Genomic DNA, 23,406 nt, shown 5'->3' with positions numbered 1-23,406 from the left:
GGTATGTTGTCTGTGCAGCACCTTCTGTGCAAACTAAAACTAACAGAAGGCACCTGAAGGAAAATGCAGAAAGTCTTAACCAAAAGCCATGAAAGCTTTTGGACAGGTCCCAGTGAAAGACTCAGGGTGTTGTGCCCCCAGTTAACACAGGCTCAATATCAGACAACTCTTTCTAACTAAAACTCCTGCTCAAAAAAGAGTCACCTTGGTTGTGGATAATTTTATTCATCAAATGTTTAAAATGAGCACTTGAATCTTGAAACATCATGAAATAAAATGGCATGACTTCTCTACTAAAGATACATACCTTGTATCTAGAATTATGCCACAGGTATTGCTGATCATTTTCAACTTTATTTCAGAACTTTTTAAGTGGACATGCATCAGGAATTTAGAGACATGATTACAAAGGACTGACGTAATTATATGAAATTGAAAAGCAAATTAATATGCTTCCTGCATAATTGAATTCCACCTTAATATTGCTCTACTCCTGAACTAATTTGGATAAACAACAGGTGATAAACAGAATAAAGCTGTAGTGTCTTACTATTTGCTTAGAAAAAAACCAAATTACTGGGAAGAAGAAGAGAAAAAAAAGGAAAAGCAACAGTTATTAGAGATATTAGATTCAAATGAGTGAGGCACCAAAACACACCCAGAAATTTTAAGATGGGACATTTGTGATGACATGCAACAAAAGGAACCACAAGATTAATTTAGTGTGCATGAACCTTCACATACTCATTATTAATCAGAAAAAAGCAACAACCAGCAAGAAAAATTTGCTACATAATGCAAATTTGGTAAGGAAATGTTTGACTGCCTTACAGAAATTAGTTCACTTCAAAAAGTTTAAAGAACAAGGCATATTCTGCATGCACTTGTGTAACTGTACCACAGATGTAAGAACAGGTGACTTAAATGCTGAGTTTTAAAATTGGATTGTTCTGTTCTCAGGCCATTTCTTTTCCTCCCACTCAAACTTATGGCCTTTTTCTTTTTTTAACTGAAGTTTGGATGGCTGTGCCTGTAGGCCACCTCTAGCCTTTTCTGCAGTGCCACAACAATTCTGAAGGGCCCAATTTAATAAAGAGAACATTTATAATAAAATGATTATGTAGCCACTTTCCCAGCTCTAAGGTAGAAACAATTTAACACGCATACACCAAATTATTTTTTAGAGCTTGCAAAATGAAGTGACAATGAATGACGAGAGTAATTCTCAACTGGGTCCAGGTGGGACATTGAAACAATCTGACTGCTGGAAGTTAATATCTGCCTGAAAAGGAGAAGTGAACTTTGTAAACAATGAAACAGAGGTGAAGGAGGGGAGGAATGAGTGGGCACAGTGTAAATCTTACTTTAGGATCACATAAATTGTGATAATTAAAGTAACATTTCTCTGGAAAAATGCTACTGATGTTTCCAGAAAAATGTTACTTTTATTATCACAATTTATGATGCAATATATCTGCATAAAAGAGGTTATTTTAGAATTAGTATTTTTCCACTAGGAAAAAGTAAGGACATGTTGATGTCCTTACTTCTCATTTGCTCTGACCACAATATACATTAGGAAAGTAATTAATACATTAATAGGAAAGTCAGGATTTTTACAATTTCAGGTCAATAAAAAGCTACAATTGTTTCAGAAGAACAATTTCCAGATAATACCTTCAGGTGTATGTTGAAGCAAAGGGTCCAGAAGATCCTGATATTCCTTTACTTGTGTAGGATTTCCTCTAAAAATGCCTAAAAATAACCAAACAATAATTGATTTAATGGAAGAAATAATTTTTCCATGACCTCAAGGTTCATAAAAGAGGAATAAAAAAATCCAGTGCTTACTTTTCAAAACTAACTATTAAGTGCCTACACAGGTAATAGCTCACAAAAAGGAAGACTGAGCTGTAGATCACAACAGTCAACTCCCTGATGCTGCTTTTGGGGAGACACTGATATGTTTGGGACTACCAGTCCTTTAAAAGCTGTTTTAGCAGAACATCCCAAGATGAATCTGATAAATACTAGCATGAGTAATGTCCAGTTCATGGAAAGTTCTTAAATGTAATATATATTAACAATACAAAATCGATTTCTGTTCATCAAAGAAAAAACTGATCTATTTGACAAGCAAGGTGATGTTTTAAAGCAGAATATTTTTTCACATTCAAAGTGGAACAAGCTAGATGAAAACTTGGCATTATAAATCTTATACTAACATTCCCTTCTTCAACCACCAAATTTTTTTTTCTTTCCATAGCTCTTTAACACTCCATCCAAACCCAAAGCTTCACAAGTATTGTTCACCATATCTTCAAATCTTCCTGAGTATATACACAAGAATATTTACAATCACCAAGAGACACAAATGCAATCAAAGTTTGCACACAAAAAGGTCTGTTTCAAGTGACACACTGAGCATTTCAAAACACTTGAGGATACTCATGACATAGGAGCAATCTCTGCTCCTCCCACATCCTTGTCTTTTTGCCATTGCTGGGGATACATTTCAGATTTTGCATTAAGGAAGCTTGTGGATTTGGAGCTATTTGCACAAAATCTACTGACACAATTGTTCTATTTCCTAAAAGTGTGGTCCATGCAAAAAGGACAAGGACAGTACATGCAAAGTATGTAATTTTTAGGGTTTTTTTGGATACAAGAAGCGTAAAATGCTTTTTCTATTCTTTTGTTAGCCTCAGTTGAAGATGACTATCTTTTTGTTCTCAAAACTGCAAGTGGGCAGCATTAAATGTCAGTGCCTTTCTCCTCAGTTTTGGGCCTCACTCTTTGAAAAATGTCAAATATTTCTTTAGAAATATCAATTGTGAAACCTTGTTATATCTTCAAACACAACATTTTAATCTGTGGGTGGCCACTGAGCAGTTGGGGCTGATGGCAGATTTCTGTGCCCCTCACTGTCTTTATCTGCAAACCATTCAATGTGCTAGAAAAGATGGACAGATTTTAATCCATTTAAAAATCTTTTTGACAATTGTAACCCTACTCATGTTCTTATTCAGACTTCTGTTCTATGCAAGTTCTTGCTTCCATCCTGAGATCACTCCTTGAACTCCTTTGGTGTGTCTCCTGTCCCCATGTCAAGACCGAGGTAGTGTAGTTTTGGTTGGTTTTGTTTTGATTTTTTTATTTTGTTTTATTATTCAATCAGACCGACTATGTGAAAAATTGTGGCTAGAAGGAAATTAAACCTTTCCTGGTTCCCTTTCCTCTCTTCTGAATTCTGATTGAATTGCCACACAATGCTCAACTTGAGAAGCCCCGGTGCACATTGAGTGTGGCAGTGTGATCTCCCTCCCTTTTCTTTCCCATGCTGCTGTGAAGTTCTGATACATCTGAAAGTTTTTCAGGCTTAAAAGGCAATGCAGGATAATGCCACAGATTGAAGCTTTTAACAAACCCTTACTAAGTTATATTCTAAAACAGTTCACATTAGAAATGCTGAAATATAGCGGGTTGGGATGCTTGGGGTTTTGTGAGCCGGGAGGCAGAACTCTCAATGAGATATTTAGTGCCACTGCATTATGGTTTATTTTGGCAGGACAGGAAAATAATTTTGTATCTTTCCTCTAAAAGCTCATTTCTCTTATGCCTTTAAGGAACAGGAATGTAAAGCTATACTTACCATCAATTATCATGAAAATAAAAAAAATAGGGAATTCACACTCGATGCCATCAAAAAGCTGCAAAGAAGAAAAATTAATCAGACATTTCATCATTTTCATTTAAGTAAATATATATCTGAATAATCCTGCAGAGTAATTTCCTGGCAACAAAAGGCAAACTTGAATGCAAAAATATTTTAGTACATTTAGTATCACTTAATTCTGTGGGCACTTTAACTGTGCCTTTACATCTGCTGTGGCTCGTTCTCAAGCAGAATATTTAAATAATCTACTTTTCATTTTTCAGAAAGAAACTATGGGGAAAAATATAAATAAATTTTCATTTAGATAACCTTAACTGATAAATACTGTGATCAAAAGCAAAATTGTTTTCCACACACTCAGACTGTAGTCAGCTGTGAAATTAAGTGAAATGATAAATAATTTCCTTATTTGTTATGTGAAATCAACTGTACCCTAAATGTAAATGAAAGCACATTCATTACAAAGCAAGCCAATGACTCAATGCTGACTCAGCAATCTCTGAAAACTGCAGATGCAAATTCCAGCAGGCATCTCCTTGCCTTGGAGGCGCTGGGAGTCCCTGAGCAGGGTGGCTGCAGGAGCTGAGGGGGCAGGGGCAGGATTTACCTTGATCTCCGCTGGTTTGTAGTAGCGCCGTGTCCTGTCCTCCAGCGCCGTCCTGTAGCCGTCCCTCAGAAACCTCTTAAACCCGTATTTGCCTTTCAGCTTCCTGATAATTTTATCTAGTGTCTGACCAAACAGAACCTCATCATCCAAAGCAAATCCAGGATAACTAAGGCAGGGCAGAAGAGCTGCATCAGTATTCTGTAGCAGAGGGAGAAATGACATTACAAATTTAATTAGATCCCTGACAATTATTTGATGCACAAACAAAGACTGTTTAACTCACTAAGTGAAATATACATTTGGAACATTATCTTATCAAAAGCATAGTGCTAATATAGGAAATAGTGTGCAAAATAAGACTTCTTAGGAAGGATCAAGATAAACTACAAACCAAATGTGCAGATATACAATTTACAAGATAACTCATTTAATTCAGAATGTCACCTGTTTTACAGCTGATAATGTGCAGGCACATTTGAAAATGTAAAACTTTGAGTTTTGGAATTTTTTTGTTTGTTTTTTAAATACATTCTCCAGATTATTTCTGGAGGAAACACAAACATTTGGGTGTCATATGCTCAAAAAGAAGCACAAATATTTCATAAAGGTGTAATGCTGAGAAGTATCTATGATTAAACCATCATTTCTGAACAGCTTTTTCAGAAACATTCTTAGGGTACTGGAACAAATAAGCCTATCTGATTTACAATTAAGAAGATAAGGGAATAATTCCAGGAAAAAATATGAGAAACCTTCTCAGGAACCATGTGGATCTCTTATGAATCAAAAACACTAGAAAAATTACTAACTAGTGCATCATCTCTGTGGGTAAGCTTCCAGAAGCAAACAGAAAAATATAATTTTCTGCTGATATAGTCAAGATATTTAACAATTTAAAATTTCTGCCAATAAGACTGACAAAAACCCAACAAAGGAAGAAAAGAACACAAAGGGATAAGTCTAATATGGGATAAGTTATAAAATCAGCTCCTGTTGGGATATTTCAAGTCTCCAGCAAATAACAAACAGCAAGAGTTTTAAAAGACCATTTTGAGTATAAAAAAGTAGCTGACAGTGCCTTTTATTTTAATTATCCAGCACTACAACTCTGCTATAATTCTTCTACACAGTAAGTAAACTATTAATGTTTAAGATTAATAGCCTGTTTCATGAACAAAACTGCTATTATATTCCAGAATGAATAAAAAAGCAGAACCCTATTATCACTCATTTTAAATTACTGATTCTCTACCACCAAATTTACCTTTGATGCTAGCACTGAAATAGATGCTTTTTTAACTAATCTATATTTATGTCATTTAGATTTACTCACTAAGGAAATACATTTGTAACGGTAGAATATAACAACAAGAAATTGTTCATATTCAGCAATTTATGATAAGCCAAGCTTAAAGGCTTTTTTCCTAGACAAAAGAAAGAATTAAAGCTAAAACAAAGGGTTTCAAAAGTGCAGACACTGTGTATAGTAGAAACTAGGCCAAAAGAAAAACAAATCCCCAAGGCTGCAAACCTCACTTAAGTTATTTCCAATTTTATTTTAAAATTGTCCGGAAATCTACCAAGAGGTTACCATTTTAATCTAAGTATTAAAAACTAAAGAGGATCGTATTAATCCCATAGTAACTACAGCACAGTGACACTTAAAAAGCAGAACTTTAACAGCTTCCCAGCAAATGTCACATTTATCAAGCAGATCAGAAGGTCATATGCACTTGTTTCCTCCACACTCTGCTGAGGTGAATGTCTTTAATGACTTACATGAGACCTTGACTCCCGGGGCAGCAGGGAGCACAGGGTCTGTCTGTTCCGGTTGTGGGCATCGAAATCCACAAATATGACAGACCAAGAGCAGCCCTGGAACACAACATTGCATTTGTTTAAGGCAAAGGGAAGAAGCTTGGTGCATCCTGCTGAAACTCACTGCTTCTGGGTTTAATTTAGGTTATGTTGTCATTGCTGAAAATTCTAATCAGAAAACACAGCACTACATCAAGTCGAAAATATTTTGACTTTTCAATATATTGAAGTATAGCCAAAATTAGATGGCTTTATCACTGATTAGTAATTATATGATTCATTCAAGCTGTTAACTCTTCTATTAATACTTGAAAAATGAGGCCTGTATTAAGGACAAACAAAAAAAGAGTAGTTGTTCTTCCCTGTGAACACAGGAAATATTCTAAACAGTGATGCTGCATATTTCATTACAAGTCAGTTACAACACAAACAATTGGATATTCAGCACAGGTACTGCTTTGGAAAAGGACTTTCATAGCAAACAAAAATGGTCTGCTTTTCAGTTATTGTAAGGTCTGCATTATCAACATCTACTCCTTGGTAAAATCCACTTCCTAATAAAATCAGTAATTTTACACTGTACTTCTCTGTCAACTTCTTGATACTTCCTGAAACACTAAAAAAAAAAAATCCCCTGGCTGAGACAGAGTTTAAATAGAATCAATACAATTTAGAACTATTACCAGGAGGCAACTTCTTGCAAATTCAGCTTTGTTAATGAACAGGTACCTTCATGTATGTTGCAACTGATAATGAATCTCAGAATCACTGCCCCACTGGAAGACAGTCCATATGAATTCATTCCACTAATGGTCATAAATCCCAGAAATTTTTATAAATCCACCAAATTTCTCCTAAACAGCAGCCAGTTTTTTTGTATACTACTTTCCTAGGAAGACTGTTCCAGAGCCCACCATTCTAATTATTAAAAACGTCAATTTCCAGTGAAGTTTCTACATAAATACCTCACCACCCTTCTTTGTGTGCCAGTACCAACATCCACTGAGATGCTTCTCCAAGAGTTTTATTCTTACTTACACTTTACTGCACTCTAATTATATATAACTACCATAAAAATGCACAGCTTTGCTTTACTAGGGTAAACAAAACCCTAAACAATTTTTTCCACTGTCCTCATGGAGAATAATCTGTTTTCTCAGTTATTCTAGCAAGATATACACTGACTAGTGCTGCAATAAGAATGTACACAAAAAATCACATTGGCATTGATGTATTTAACTTTCTTCTTAATCCAGATTCTGATTATTCACAATTCTCTAAACTCACCCACAAACTCTGAACACAACCTGCCTCCAGGTGCAGTTCCAAAGTCTGTGCTGCAGGGAAGGATTCTCTGGGGATTCAGGAGCAGCCTCATTCGCATTCCTTAAACCCACAAGCACCTTGTTTGACAAATGAACTATTTTTCACCTCTCTAAAGACTGTAAACTTCTGGAGTAAGAACACCTTACAGAGACTTGATTTATGAAAAAAAAACCCAAACTTGTTTTTGCCCAACCCAGTAGAGGGCATGCAGCTCACACACAAACAGCTCTGCCCAGGTCAGCCTTTAATGCACCCCTCTTGCTGTGAGCAGTGCTCCCCAGCAGTGATTGCTGCAGGTTGTACCTGTGCAGCTGCAGGTGCAAACAAATCTCTTGAGGGGCTCAAGGGGATTTCTCAAAGCCACTGGAACACAGCTGGTGCTAAGCACAAAGGCAAACTCTGCACAGACTGAAGGTCAAAATGGGTTCTGTTAATGCCAGCTACAGATCTCAGAAATAAACTCTCAAAACATTTAAATGGGTCTTGCTTCAGCAATTTATTCATCCTTTCCAGGATTCAGTTAAAAAAAATTGAAAAAAAACCTCAACAGCCACATTTACTGGTGCTTGAAACTGTTGGGAAGGTAAAGATTATAGATAAATGTCATTTCTGAAAGAATAACAATGCATATACAGTGTCTGATCATTACTGAAGATCCTTACTACCTCCTAGTTCTGAACACCTGACATCAGCTTTTAAAATGCATGGCATCTCTCTCTCATATATACATTTTCTAAACCATTAATTTGGAAGATTTTAGCTACAGACTACTGTATAGCACCAAAGACAAAGATGCACACAGAAGGGGAATCCACAGCAGATACAAAAGTCTCAGAAAAGGCTTGCTTCCCTAATTGATCCAAGCCACATAAAGGATGAGAAAAGACTTTATACATGTGCAACACACTGCAATTAAAAACAGGTTAAAAAGTGGGATTATATAAAAGCAGCTTGTTTAAAGTCTCAATCAAAAGGCACATGAAGGAAGCAGACAAAAGGAAGGTAATGCTTGAAGGGGGAAGTATATTCTAGTATCAGCAATAGATACACTTCTGAAGGAAAAAGCATTTTGGCAACAAAATTCTTTCTCAGACTAAGCTACAACCACTTTAGAATTTTTCTAAGGAAAAATCCCAAGTGATTCTTGATAGAAAGGGCACTAATGATTTTATCAGATAAATTCTGTACCTGAAACAGCAGCAACCAGTTTGCTGACTTTCTTTAAAGCTGGACTCTAACAAACTGTGCTAGATGCTTCTAAATATCCTCTGATCTACCCAGTAAATCATTATTGCTAACAACAAAGGAGAGAAACAAACACTTCTATTACCTGATTTCCAAAGAGATTGAAACCATTAATTGCTTCTAAAGCTGCTTTTGCCAGTCCCACGGAGCTGAGGAGAAAGCAAAACAAAACCCAGAGGTATCACAATTCAAGCCCAGGCTACAACTTCACACACTTGACAGCTTTCAGTGCCATGATCTTTTCTTGATTTGAATTTCATGCTTAACCTTAATGTTACTAAAATGATGATGCAGCAGATTTGGGGTTGTTTTGGTGGTAGGTTGGGTTTTTTTCTCTGAAGTACTACTCAGCATTTTTATTTGTCTTCAAATGTCAGAGACCATCTCACAAAAGAACTTTTGTTCTCACCTTGCTATCAGGCACTGGCATTATGCATTTCAAGGTCTTGCTAATAGCACAGAGACAGAGGATTTAATTCAGCACAAATTTTCAAACCAGCTCTCAAGCATTAAACTTTAAAAGACTGATTTCTAGCTTTCAATATAATAAAAGAGCTCATCAATCTGAATTCACATCAGAAGGATTTTCATATGTCAACCATATAGTGACACATCTTTTATTTCACTTCATCAAAAGAAAACAGGACCCAGAAATTCCATCAACAAGACTTCAAGTTAGCACTCACATTTTAAGACACTATGGATTAAAATAACTAATAATTATATAATTTAAAAATCAAATTCTATATTAAAATTATTTATTAACCATTATGTAAAGGCCACAGTACAAATAAAATACATTTTAACAAAGTATTTTCATTTTAAAAGTGTCGTTTTCTATTTTCCTTGTGAGTATTATAAAAAAAAGTGAAGCACCATTCTTTGTCTTTCAGTTTCACTTCTCTTTTTCTCAGTTTTAAAGAATACATAATTACAGATAAATATTCAGATAATAAGCACTAACTATTCCCCACTTCTATGTAAGAGGTGTTGTGACTGTATTGACAAACAACATCACCATCCAGCCCCCCACCAAAAAATTGACAACAATTAAATTGGCAGAAATCTGCAAACAGGGACTGTGCTTCAATCTTTATTTTTCTATACCCCATGCAGCACTCTGGGATGGAAGTAAACATTTTACCTTACTCTAAATAAACTGATTTTTACTATCTGTTATTGTAAAATATGTAATTTCAAATTATTACAAACAAATTCATATTTTAAATATGGGGTCTAATTATGATTACACAGGAAATACTGAAAATAATGAAAATAATTCAATGCAGTTCCAGAATTTGGTTTTTTAACTATTACTGTACTCGTGTTGATTCTAATATTAGAAATACTTTCGACTGATTTCACACTTTATCATTTATAAACCCCCATGTTCCTTTCTGAAACACTGCCAGCAATGATTCTCCTGGGTTCCAGTTCTAATTGCTCAACAAGACAAGGCTGAACCAGCTTAACCACAGCCTGCTCTGAGCAGCTGCCTCTGCCTGGTGCCTTCTGAAGCTGAAAGCTTTGAGAGCTGCAGAATGAGATGAAGAAATAAACTGACTCAAAAGAGCTGGGAATGTAATTATGATTCTGGCTTTGTTTCAAGTACCTAAAGAAAAAAAGGTAATTGTTCTAAAAATTGCTTTATTCTAATTATCACCTAGCCATTGACCAATTAAATTGACATGATGACTCAGAACAGAACTTTTCAGAGGAATTCAGTATTATCAAACTGCATATACAGAAGGTAAAAATCAGAGAAATCTTGCACACTTGAGCTTGTATCACATGTTAAAATCTCGTATTTTCCTTTCAAGTAATAGTCCTAATATCAACATGATCTATTTTCAGATCTATTTTCTTCTGATAAAAGGTAGAGAAGTAATAAATGTTCAATTGGTATTCAGATAACATAAAACTACTCAACCTGTCTACAAAATAGGATGGTGCTGCTTGAATGAAATTCAAGGCAAACATGTATTCCTTCCTTGAAATCATCTCTGCTTTGCAGACTCAGTCATTATTCTACAATAATAGTAGTAAAAAAATTAGTAATTTACTGTAATTTATGAGCATTTTTCTATCTCTAGTTATTGAAAGCCCCTGGAAACTTCATTACTCTCACAATTACTTGCCAGTGACCATATAACTATCCCAAAATTGTCAATCACTCCCTTCACCACACACACAAGTACTACTTAGATTATCAAAAGTTTTATGGGTAAATGACAGGAGGAAGTCCTTTAAAAGAAAAAAGAAGTCTGTGAAGAGCCTTTGTATCAAGTGTGTCTTTCCAAGAGTGAACAATCACAGCACAGCACTCTTCAGGACTGTGATCACACTTCACACTCATTTCATTGCCACTGATTAATGCCTTCCTGTTGGGAAAATTGCTAAAGAGGTTCTGTAATAAACATTATGCTTGTGTCTTTGTATAGAAAATACATTCCTCAGCTCTACAATTCAGTAACAAAAGAAATGGAGTGTCTTAACTGAATGAATGGCAAAATGTATTTTAATAAATGTGCTGCTTCCTCCACTCATTAGGCCACTATGAATAGACCATACTGACCTGTGGGACTCTGCTGGAGAAAAAGGTGCTTTCTTGGAGATGGGCCCAAAGCAAAACCTCACCCAAACCCTCTTAAAATACTCTGAAGATTTCACAGGATGATGAAGTCATTGGCCAGAAGGGACATATGGAACTCATCTAGCCCAACACAAAACCTCACCTGAAGCCCAATACCTAACCAAGACCGATTTAAGTAAACCACAGCCTATACTAGACAAGCCTGACAAACCTCCAGGGATGGAGATTCTGTTTTGAGCATCCTGCTCTTTCCTTCTCTGTGCTTCAAATGAAAAGGTTTCTTCTTCATGGCCCCACTGAACCTCAGCAGGTGCAATTCTCAGACCTTCCTGGAGCTGCCAGTTATTTTAATGTGTCAAGGATTATCAAGAGCAGCCTTGCAATCAAAATGCCCCTGGGTAACATTTGACCTTGAGCCATATTTAGGGCAGGGGAAGATGAGACTAACCTGGAGAAACCACTTCCAGCTTGCTAAATGAGATTTAGTAAACACACCTAAACAACATTCATAATTCTCATTACTTTTTAATTGTTGGATTCAACCCCTCAGTAAAATAGCTAAGGGCAAACACTAACATTTGCATATTTTTAGCAAATGTAAATCAAAATACACCTTCAAGTATATCCATCCTTAATCCTCCTCCTGTTCAATTTCCTGCCTCCATCTGAATGCTGTGCATTTCAACTGGAACATCAAGAGATGTAAAAAATAAGAAAACGAGAAAAAAAATTCTACATCACTAATAATTTTGTAACTCTATAACCCAAAAAAAACCCCAAGGAAGGACAGCACTGTAGCAATGTGCTATATACCCCAGAGAAGAGCACGACTGAGGCCCTGCAGCTCCAGATTTGGAATATGAGGATGCTGCACTTTGGTAATTTCCTGATACTCAGGGTGCATATGGGAGGTGTCAGAGGCACTTTGCACAGCTCCTCAGCAATCCTGCAGAGCAGCTGGATCAAACAGCTACAGGACAAATTAATTTCTGTCAAGTTCAGCCGTATGGGAAGGGATCACACTACAATAAAAGCTGTTACAAATCTTGTCTTTGAACCAATAAAAGACATCAATTTGCATACATCAGTGCAGACGTGCTCCACAGAGTGTTCTGCTATTTATCATTTATCAGAAGTGTTTGGAGCTGTACTAAGAGACTGTGAAGGCTTAAAATATCTGCATCTTTTAACATGGGCCATAATGTGCAGCTATTATTCACAGACTTCCAACTGTAAAATATCTTCTTTGAACAGAAAGCCTCTTTCAATAAAACACAAGAATTACCTACTTATTCTGAGAGCAAACACAGCCTGTATGGAGAATTCCATCACAGAATTTAAGGGTCAGGAGTGCGCCATCCTTAACACTGACCCTGAAGAGAGCACTTTGGGGTCCATAATCCCAGGAGACCCACATACATCATTTGTGAGCAGACCTGATATTCATAATTGCTTCATCAATTTGAAACAAAAGGGGGTTTATAGCTCTCTTTGGTAGATACAATTGGAACATAAAGTATAAAGAACATTTCAGTGTACACAGAGCTTTCCTCAATAATATCTAAAAATGTCTTTTGATGCATGTTGCCCTTCCATTTTTCCTGATTTATGAGAATCAGGGAAATTGCCTACCAGCTTTCCACAGCGAAGCAGAGTATCCACATGTACACCAAGAATGATAAATAGAGGCAATACTTGTTTCTGATGACCAAAGTCTACTTCTTAGATTAGGACCAAGCTCTGTGCTTCCCCTTATGCTAGCTCAATGATCTGTTAGATTGGCCCAGTCCATTTCACTAAACTTTACCCTTAGAAAAACCAACCTATAAATGTCAGTCTAGATTAAGATAAAACAACATGCCCATTTCCATCTGTTTAAAAGATGCTCAGTTTTCCCTGAAGAAAATTCACATATTGAATAACCAGAATGCTGCAATCAGGAGACACAGGAGTTTCAGTATTCCTTTTGCACATTTTTACAAGGTGAGATCTGGAAAGAAGCATTTGTTTCTCTATGTAGTCATGTAGTCTGGCATTTGACAATTTTACAGACACAGTAGGAGAAAAGAAAATCAGCAAAGTCATAAAGCAGATTACATAACAACAACTCAATTTTTTTTTAGTTCTCATATTGATAAAAAGGTTCTATAAAAGCCCTGAAAAAACCCTACATTAATAGTTTTGCTGCAAGGACATGTAAGTATATCTAAAGGTTAAAATATACATTCCTGCATGTGGGCTAAGAAAAATAATTCATTCTCAAATGACAAGACAGATTTCTTTGGCAATATTGAAGACTGGAAGAAATGTGTGTTCTTTACAAGCCCTTGATAATAAGGATGATCAATAATGTTTTCAAAATCCAAAGATATCCAAGCCATAGCCATTTTTATGATTAATAAAACCTCAGAAGTCAAAAAGTGAAGGAAACAATAGTAACACTGGAAGAATCAAGTTGTCAGATTACAGATTTGATCCTTCAAGGCAGAGAGCACATGAGTGATTCCACTGAGGTGAGCAGGACAACTCCAGCATTAAAATGCTCCCAGGATTGCTCCCTGTCCTGGCAGGGCTCAGAACTTGCAGCATCTGAAGAACCTGGAAAAGAGCCTGGCACTAGGCTGCTCTCCAGTGTACAGCATCTTCTTCCCACCACAGTGCAGGAGAGAAAATCTAAACTCATGATTCTCCACCTTTTAAAGCAGGATATTCTTAACCAGTTTTTTGAATATGATTCCAATCCCACTGCACATGCCTCAAGACCCTGAGCTGCTCTGAACACAAGTTTCAGAATTATATACATGCAGCTGCACATAATTACTGGAATTTGAATACTCAAATAGCTAAGCATCCATGTGGTTATTTCAGCATGCATATCATGATGAAATTATCTCCACATTTTCCCAAAATACATCCCGCAGTCTTTAGAGATCCTTAATCTAGTTCAAGCAGTATTTTCATGCATTATTATTTTTAGCTTACCCCGTTATGAATTCCTTTCATGGATTTACTTGCTCTGGCTGACAGAGCTGCATTTGCTCACCTACCTTGAGTGCAGCTCTGGACTGCCATTGTTGTATTTGCTGCCTCTCTCCCAGACACCAAAGTCTGGTACACGATAGGCTCTCTCCACACAAAACACAAGATTCTGGATAAAGGACACCTACAGGAAGGAAAAGTGGCTGAAGGAAAATGAAAGCACATCTTTTCTGCTTTTTTCCAAAAGATAAACTTGCTATTCTTATAACTGTTCTTTCCATCCTTTTCTGTTTCAACTCAAAGGATGATGTTCTCAAGTTCAAATATTCTCCCTAAAACCAGTTTTTAATCCCAAGATGTTAAGAGCTGTCCCAGCCGAGGTGCCAATGTGAATTTATGCAGAAGTTGCAACAAAGGAGGAGATAAAAATGATTTCATATTCAAGACACATATTTGAAGAGCTCCAAAAAGGTGATATTTTGATCTTTTCAAAAAAAATTCATCTTAACAACATCAGAAACCAAACCAAAATTAACACACAGAAATCCTGGTGCTTTTTCTTAATTCATTTTAAGAGAATTGATATGGCAAAGTTTTATTAAATAAGCTCCAGATAATATATATTTATGCAGATTCAAACACATCCCTTTATAAACACAAATAAAACCCTAAATCAATTTATTATAATTAAAATCTCTTCTTGGACCAACACATTTCAGCTGAATACCAAAACACTGAAGGGTATTTTAAGGTATTTAAGATGTATTCAACTATAGCTGGGAACTTATTTGAACAGATAATTTTTCCTGATTTACACTGCTGAAAGAGACATTTGGAGTTGCTTGACTGTAGAAAAATGAAATTGAGCATAAGTTTTATAGTTCATTTTCAAGAGTCCACAGGTTGGAGCTTAGAGAAAATGTAACCCCAAGCACAAGATTTACACTGGTTCATCTCCAAAGCAGGGATTTCATCCCCTCCCATCCAAATTATTCTAGGGGACTGTGGAAAAAAAATCCTGCAATGGCTATAAACACAACCATACTGAGAAACTACAGAGAAGGATCCACTTTGCTACCATCAAGTGGGGTTTTTTCAATGAGCTATGTAACAAAACCCCAATCTTTTACTGAAAGGTATTTGCCTGTATACCTTTGTTTTGCCTTTTCTCTCCATTTTTCTTTAAATTTAAAAAATTTACTATTTCAGATTTACTCTTTATATTTTTATATTTACTCTTTTAGCTAATACCAGTCCATCAGCAATGCTATAATTCTAGACACACTTGTCTCTCTTTATTTAATGTCTCTGCTAAAATGTCACTATGAGGTGTACAATTATCTGCACATTAGATCTTGTCATAGTTACTACTTCCAAGAGAACTCTGTCTCACTCTTCAGCTATGCCCAGTATATTCATCCTCTAATTCAGCATTTGGTTGTATTAAAATGAACCTTCTCTGAATGAATCCAGAACACCCAAATACTAAGAGTGTGGTTTTTCCCATGCTCTATCAGTAACTGAAATTTATATGAAGGAGCAAATGGCAGCATATAGAATTAGCCACAGAGAGCCCAACAGAAAGTGCAAGTTTGTGATAAAAAATCTGAGTATGAATGTCCATAGTGCAGAGATTTAGAGGGGACAGTTGCTAGGAAAAAACGGCAAGGAAGAGGAGAATATCCACTGACTGGAGAGTCTATAAACATGCATTTTTTCTGCAGAATCTGTAATTAAATGCAAACATCTGGAGGATAACATAAATTATATATCAAGCTAATTAAATACTTAATTATATACATTTGCCTCCTCACAGATATAAAGGCAGTTCAGAGGAAATAATAAAGGCCTATCATATGATCTAAGCAAGAAAGAAGACGTTGCAAAATTTAGTTTTGTAATTATCTAAAAAACCAGATTACTGAAGATATATGTTATACAAAAATAATGCAAATTCACTATTAGTGGAAAAATCTTTCTTTTTAATAGTAGTACTGCAAGCACATTTAAGCTTTTTAAGGCAATACAGCAGCAACTATCAAAGAGAACAGAATAAATTTAAACAAATCCAGATTAAGAAAATTGGAGAAAAAAAGAATTAAAAAAGTATATACATCTGTGCTTTCTATTCCAGTTTCAAAACATAACCTCATTTTAGAGCAGGCCAGCAGGTTGTCCTGACATGACTTATACTCAAGCCAAGGCTATTATTATCTTATTTACAGAGGAGTTAACCCTCTCTAGAAACATCCCTTACTATGATACAAAATCCTTTTATTTTCAATTAAAGATACAGCAAAAATTCTTAACACCCATATTCACATTGTTTGAAGAAAGCCCTGCAGCTTCCCTGAAAATTAACCCCATTATTTATTGCACTGAATTTTCATTGGACAGGGTGAACTGACAGAGTTTGAAATAACGTGAAAAGTGAGAGCAATGTAAGTAGAAGTTAATTGTCCTAACACGTTGGAACTCTGACCTTTAAATTCTTGACATTGCAGCTACCAGAAATAGCAGAGAACTATAAAATGTTCAGTGTCATGTTGTATTTACTCTTTGCACATCTAACACTTTTTAAGCTATTATTTCACTATCCATTCATTCCATCACTTTTTCTAAGTTCCACTCAAAGCATAAAATACCTGCAGCATATTTTGAGAACAATTACTTTGCAGTTGGTAATGAAATAAAACCCAGCAAAAACAAACACTGAAGCAGGTTTTAGGACAGGAAATCAATTTCTACCTCATCTGTGTTGTAGATAATCTGCAGCCCCGAAGAGATCATCTCAACCAAATAGAGAAGAAATAATGACAAAGCATTGATCTAGAGCAATTAAACACAGAAAGGAAACTATAATTAATTTTATGCTCATTGGAGTCATGTAAACAAAATAAACATGGTATAATTCATAAGATGGTCCCACTATAACACACTTCTACTTCTAAAAATGCCTGCATCTAATGATGTGGAAACAATCAATAGGAAAAGGTGGCACAATCAAGCCTTGCCCTCTAGAACTTCTGATGTTTTATGATTTTTTGATTTCAAACTGTGCTAGGAAAATGCTCTCCCTTAGGCACATGCTTTGACCCACAGGTAATCACTTTGGTCCCAGGCTGTTTTCATGGTTCCATGTATGACAACTCACTGGCCAGGAGTTACCAAAAGGCAAGCAGCACATTGAATAGTGCACAGCACACCCAGAAAGCAAATCCCTTCTGCTCTGGTGGGAATTCTGGCATTATCAGCTGACAGGAGGAGAATTACAACATTCAGATATGATCAGATATTGAAAAACTATATTTTTCAGTACTCATACACAGCATTTATTGTAAACAGTAATTACCTTCAGCAGCTGAACATCAGAATGTCAACTCACTGAGGAATCAAAGGAAACTGCTGGTTTGGTTTTTATTACAGAGCTTTCCTATACCTGAGAATTTTTATAACTTCAATAGAGAAACTAAGTTTATCACAGGATGAGGTATAAAACCACAATCTCATTACATGAAATTTAAAGAAATCATCTAGAACAAAAAAGTGGACTCTTTTCTAGAACATAGCAGATTAAAAATTCGGTCCAAAATTCTAAAAATCTATAAATATTTAAAGACAATTGACTCCAGTGTCTTAATGCACCAAATACAGCAATAAGGGCTACATAATATATTCAATGTTTCCCAGCTGAGCCCTCTCAGTTCCTCTGTACTCTTGTCTCCACAGAGCTGAAAACCCTCTCATTTTTGAGGTATGCAGATGACAGATGGGAATGTGCATTCATGTTTATGGGAAGGGTTGAGCTGCCACAAAAGAGACTTTAAACTGTCATACAGTGCTCCCCAGGTCCCCAGATTGTCTCCTCTTATAGATAAAACATGTGCCTTTTCATGAAATTTCCCATAGTCCAAAATGCTAACTTAAGATAACTCCATAAAGCATTTCCCCCAGAACACACAATTTCTGAATCCAGCACATTCACTGTACAAACTATTTAAGTAATACTGTCACCATGAAATGAAATAATCATCAACCCACTGTGTCAGTTCTGAATAATTCCTCTAGCAATTCCTGAGCTAAAAGGTGTGTGCAGACTTATGGAATGCAAAATAACAAGATCATGAAAGGAAAAGTGGGTCTGAAAGTAAAGAGAATGGGAAATAAAAGGAATAAAGATTAAAACTCTGGAAAATGAGAGACAATAAAACAATCAGTTATGCAATTAGACTATGCAAAGCAGTGAACAATTCCTAACTGCTGTCAATGTACATTAAATGAATGAAAATTGCTCAAAATTATGGAAAATTAAACTGGGAATATTCACCATAAGATTACACTAAATCTTTCACTTTCCTGACTACAACATTCTTTTGCCAGGATTATTTATTGACAGCCATCTGTTGGTCTCAAAAAGAAGCAACTTTGTAAACAACCAACCATCTACCTCTACAATCTCCCAGTTATTTCAGTACCCTCTGACCAAAGCAAACCATTCAGTTATGTTTCAGAACACTCTGTCTTTTTCAGCAGAAGATGCAAAAGGCAGCTGACTCACTTTTACCACACACAGCACATCTAACACAAATCTAACCAAACTGAGACAGCTGCATGACAGAAGAATGAAGACAATATTATTAAAAAATCAGCCAAACTTGGATTTACACCAACATGGATGTGTTACCTGAAGGTGTCCATACTCCTCATGGGAGAAGACCTCATCTCCAGTTTGTGCATTGAACACAGAATGCAGACATGCAGATGGTTTGGGGTCTTGTTTAAATTTCTGAACCTAAAGGTGAATGAAAGGCAAAACAAAAAAGCAAAGGTAATAATTTCAGTATGTTTGGCAACCACAAATTCACCATATACCTTATTTAAATTATTATTACTATTGTCATTATTTCCAAACTAAAAAATGTCTTGATTTGACCACTATGCAAACCTTTTCATCAACAGTGTATTTTCAGAACAATTACAATAGCTGGTAATTAAATGAAACCAAGATAACTCCATAACTCTTCAAGTCATGCTTTGCTCTCCAAGAAATTTTAAAATTTTCCAACCATAATGCCAGCACCTGATCCACATTTCACTCAGTGTTGAATGTATTTTCAACATTGATGCTGCCTTCATGAGATTTTCTTCTCTACCAACCAAACACAGCACGTGCCTCAGAACAAGCAAACAAGTACTATAATGTGGAGTCTACTCCACAAATACAATAAATATACTTCAGGTCATGCTCATATGTTCATTGGCAATAGAATGCAACATCTGCATTTTTGCTAAAAGCAGCAGCATTTGCTCAAGTCATATCTTGAACAGAGAACTAAAAAATATCTTCCTTTTATGAGGCTACACACAGTCTCTCAGAATAAAGTCCAGCTTGACTTCTGTCTGTTAGCTACCAGAAACTGTTTATTACTACACTGTAGGAAGGGAAGAGCATCTGTAGTAAACAAGGGAAAAGGCAGACAAGCAGTGTGCCAGCAGTGGGACACCTCTGGTAATTTAATGCTCATTATTCTCATCTGGCACTCCTCATCCCCAAAACAAACAACTGCACATCAAAGAGAAATACAACAGCTGAATTGTAACAAGATCAATTTAGGCCAAGATGATTTGAAGATATGAAACTCTCAAGAAGCAATCCAACCCCCCAGAAAATATATGTCAGCATAGATACAAGTGGCAATACAATACTTGCTCATTATTATTGTTACTGGTACTCCATACCTGTGGATTTCCCATTTCAGTTTGTGTGCTCAGCTGTGAGGGAAGCTATGGACTAACAATACAGTTAAAAGTCAGTGACCTGAAACTTCAAATAACCACATGGAATATATGTATTTAACTACTTCTAGATCTGCTGCTAACCACTATGCAAAATTTATCCACCATACCAAATTTTAATAAGAAGGCCTGAATATTCAGAGTATATTCACAAGAGATTAAGGGCTGAATCAATCAACTGTGTTGCAACATAAGTAGACTACTCTGTTTCCTTACTCATTTTGGAAAGGTGTGCCCTTCTGAAATGATGTCATTAAGTAAAATACTGCTGGAAAATGTCTGCTAAAGAAACCAAGCAGAAAATCAAAATGATCACCTAGGTAAAGAGAACAACTACAAACACAATAACCAAGATAACAGTACAAAAAAACTCTCCAGCCTTAACAAAAAGTAGTTCTACATCCTTCCATTTAATCACTATGAAAAGACATAAACTCCCTCACAAGTACCAATGGTGTAATATTTGAATGGGACAAATAACTGCAAGTGAACACAAAGAAGTTTCAAGTGTACCCTGCACTTTCCTACCCAAAATGCTCCCATGTACTCCCTAAAACGATGCTGCAACAACAATGCAGCAGCTTTTCTGAGCGGGGCACCCCAAGCCTGTGAGTTTGCTGTGTATTTAGGATTTGTTCCCAGTTTAATTCACCCTGCAGGGAGGCCAGGCTGTGTCCCCGGCGCAGTCTCACCTTGTCGGCCTGGCGCATGTAGCAGTAGAGAATTCCCCTCATGCACTTGATGGCAGAGTGCTCCAGCTCGTGGGTCCTGCCCTTGTCATCATCAATGCGCCTGCACAGAGAGAGAGCTCCCAAAACAAATTGCGAATGCAGCAGGGGGGGAAAGGGAGACATTCATGCCTGGCAACATTCAGTACTGAACTAACGCTGGTGCACAGTGCTGCCCTCACTCATATCTACCTATTTACAGCCCTAGTCATCCTTCCTCGTTAAAAACAGTAAAAATATTAAAAGGGTTTTCGTCTGGCAACTTACACAAGCATTCCTCTTTCAAAATTTAAGAATTTAAAAAAATCCTTCCTGATATAACACCCAGTCTCTTGCAAGTAAATGATTTTTAGGACCAGCAACAAGCCTGCCAATGCCCTGAACTCTCCTACTAGATTTAAAAGTATCCCCTGAGTACAATTTGCCAGAAGAAGCTCTATTTTTAGTAGGCAGGCATTAATTCCACTGTAACAAATACTGGCACCAATTTCATTATATGAAAACATGTTGACTTACCAAAAGTAGAGTGACATTTTTAACCTAACACCTTCATAAATATTTTTACTGAGATTTGGAAATGCACCATTCTCTATGGGTTTACAAATCTATTTTTGATAAAGCTTCATTTTCTAAAACTTTCCCAGGGAGCTGAAAAAGAGAGGGAATGGAAGCTGGCAGAGACATGAGGGTGAAAGTTATTCACCTGTAAGCAAGGGCCAGTGCCCAGGAACAGGCAGCACAGTAAAGGCTGTCATGGACTTTTGCCTTTTGGTTACTCCCAAAAGTCTTGGTAGGGAACAGACCTGTGGTTGGGCTTTGATGGACCAGCAACGTTGATTTAACTGGAAGAAGGAAAAATAAAAAAGATTGTTAACAACATTTATACTTCTTCCAGGTTTTAAATAGATTTTCAGGAACAGATCAAGGTGTAAACAACCTGTTAGAGCATACACAAGATAAAATAAGGGAAAGAAAAGTAAGGAGAAACACACACAAAATTTGTTACATTGTTTTTGCAGACAAATTAGACCTTCTTACACAAAAACCCAGGGGTATTGAAAACTATTTTGATGACTCTGTTCTAGCACAAGCCACTTTGTACAGAATTTCTGCAAAGCAACCCAGTAACTTCCTTTCTATGAAAACAGAAGAAAAAAGTGACTAGAGTATGTCAACTGCCCCCCAGTCAGTCAAATGCTTAAACTCTCTAGAACTCTCATAAAAATTACATTTTTAGCTCAGGCCAGATGATTGTATTAATATTTATAGAAGTAGAGGGGAGTAAGCAAGGAGAAAAGACAACTACAATTATTTAACTCGGTATCTTGATAGGAAAATAGATTAAGACAGGAATTTTCAGGTTGCCAAAAATAAAAATACATTATGGCACCATTAATAACAAAAAAGAACTGCCAGACTGTTCCAAGTACTACACAAAAGCTTTTGTCCATTTAAATTTTTCCTCAGCTGGATCTGGTCAATGCTACAATCCTAAGCTTCCCCTTTATCCAAAATAATTCTAAATTCACTCTTACAGCTGAATTGGATTTTCAACAGACATTTTGATTTACAGAAAGAAATGTAACTCAGCCCTCCTCTTTGAACCTTCCAAACTTCTAGCAGAAGTTAAGGAAACTATCCTTAAGTAGAAATAATGTAGAGCTGATATTTATCATGCAAATATAAATTCCAACTCACATCTGGGTTAGTTCAAGCATTATTAACTTACCAATTCTATAGTAATGATTTAATTTATCCCACAGAGTTTCCCCCTCTGGCTTTGGAAGGTTAATACATTTAAGTGGCTCATAAATTGAACCTAAAATAAGAAGAAAAAAGAATACCAAAATCAAGATCATGTTTGTTTTTCACATTTGTTATACAAAAGCACAATTTATCAAATTTCAATTGAAACAAAAAAGTTGTTATCTCTACAGTCTCAGAGAATTTTTTCTACAGTGGCTGTCTACACAAACCAGACCTCCACCTGTATCTCCAGTGCCTTGTAGATACAGCAAATGCCACATAAGTGTAGAGTTAATTACTGAAGACAACTACTAAATGTTGAGAATTTTCTAAAAACATTTTCTTAGAACATAAGTACATTACAGAGAAAATTCCAGAAGATATGTAGGAAAACAGAAGAGGGACAAAAGTAGACCATATTCAATTCTTGCTGCCCTACCTGCCTTCTAAAAAGGTGAAGGTGTTCAACACCCTCAGTGTTTCACCTACCCCAAGCCTGTTTGCCCCCACCAGCCAGCCCAGCTGCAGTCATGTCAGAATAGGGCCTGCCTTGTTCCCACATGCTGCTAAAGCTTTAACAAGTTATTCAACAGATAAAGCCCTCAAGTCACCTACATTCCAGAGAAATCCAATGCTATCAAATCCCCATCTTTCATTCTCACTGTCCCAATATTGACTGCTTCCCTATCTGCACCTGAAAAGTCACTTTTTCTGAGAGCTGAAATGAGCTACCTATCCAAAATTACTGGGGTGAACCATTTCCAACTTCTAATTTCAGAGTCACATCCTGCTCTCCCCCACAAATCACTCAGGCTTTATTCAGTGTTCTGGATGGCAAGATGTCCACAAGAGCCATGTGCCAACAGGAAGAATGAGAATTTTCCTTTCCAGC

The 23,406-nt window shown here is 36.4% G+C and overlaps 1 protein-coding gene across 5 annotated transcripts in view; it reads right to left on the bottom strand.

Annotated features, from left to right (window-relative positions):
• PHKB (phosphorylase kinase regulatory subunit beta) overlaps positions 1 to 23,406 on the bottom strand; it is a 67,340-nt gene that overhangs the window by 35,993 nt on the left and 7,941 nt on the right. For all 5 annotated transcript variants that reach the window (XM_036390112.2, XM_036390109.2, XM_036390110.2 and 2 more), the window contains 11 exons: positions 22,498 to 22,587; positions 21,472 to 21,610; positions 20,733 to 20,832; positions 18,929 to 19,036; positions 16,993 to 17,073; positions 14,313 to 14,428; positions 8,758 to 8,821; positions 6,063 to 6,158; positions 4,284 to 4,481; positions 3,653 to 3,710; positions 1,678 to 1,755 (listed from right to left, as the gene is read on the bottom strand). In XM_036390112.2, coding sequence (XP_036246005.1) covers positions 1,678 to 1,755; positions 3,653 to 3,710; positions 4,284 to 4,481; positions 6,063 to 6,158; positions 8,758 to 8,821; positions 14,313 to 14,428; positions 16,993 to 17,073; positions 18,929 to 19,036; positions 20,733 to 20,832; positions 21,472 to 21,610; positions 22,498 to 22,587 — 1,128 coding nt within the window. The remainder of the gene's footprint in view (positions 1 to 1,677; positions 1,756 to 3,652; positions 3,711 to 4,283; positions 4,482 to 6,062; positions 6,159 to 8,757; positions 8,822 to 14,312; positions 14,429 to 16,992; positions 17,074 to 18,928; positions 19,037 to 20,732; positions 20,833 to 21,471; positions 21,611 to 22,497; positions 22,588 to 23,406) is intronic.

Source organism: Molothrus ater, chromosome 12 (genome assembly GCF_012460135.2).
Source record: "Molothrus ater isolate BHLD 08-10-18 breed brown headed cowbird chromosome 12, BPBGC_Mater_1.1, whole genome shotgun sequence".
NCBI classification, from domain to species: domain Eukaryota; kingdom Metazoa; phylum Chordata; class Aves; order Passeriformes; family Icteridae; genus Molothrus; species Molothrus ater.
This window is presented reverse-complemented; position numbering and strand designations above follow the sequence as displayed.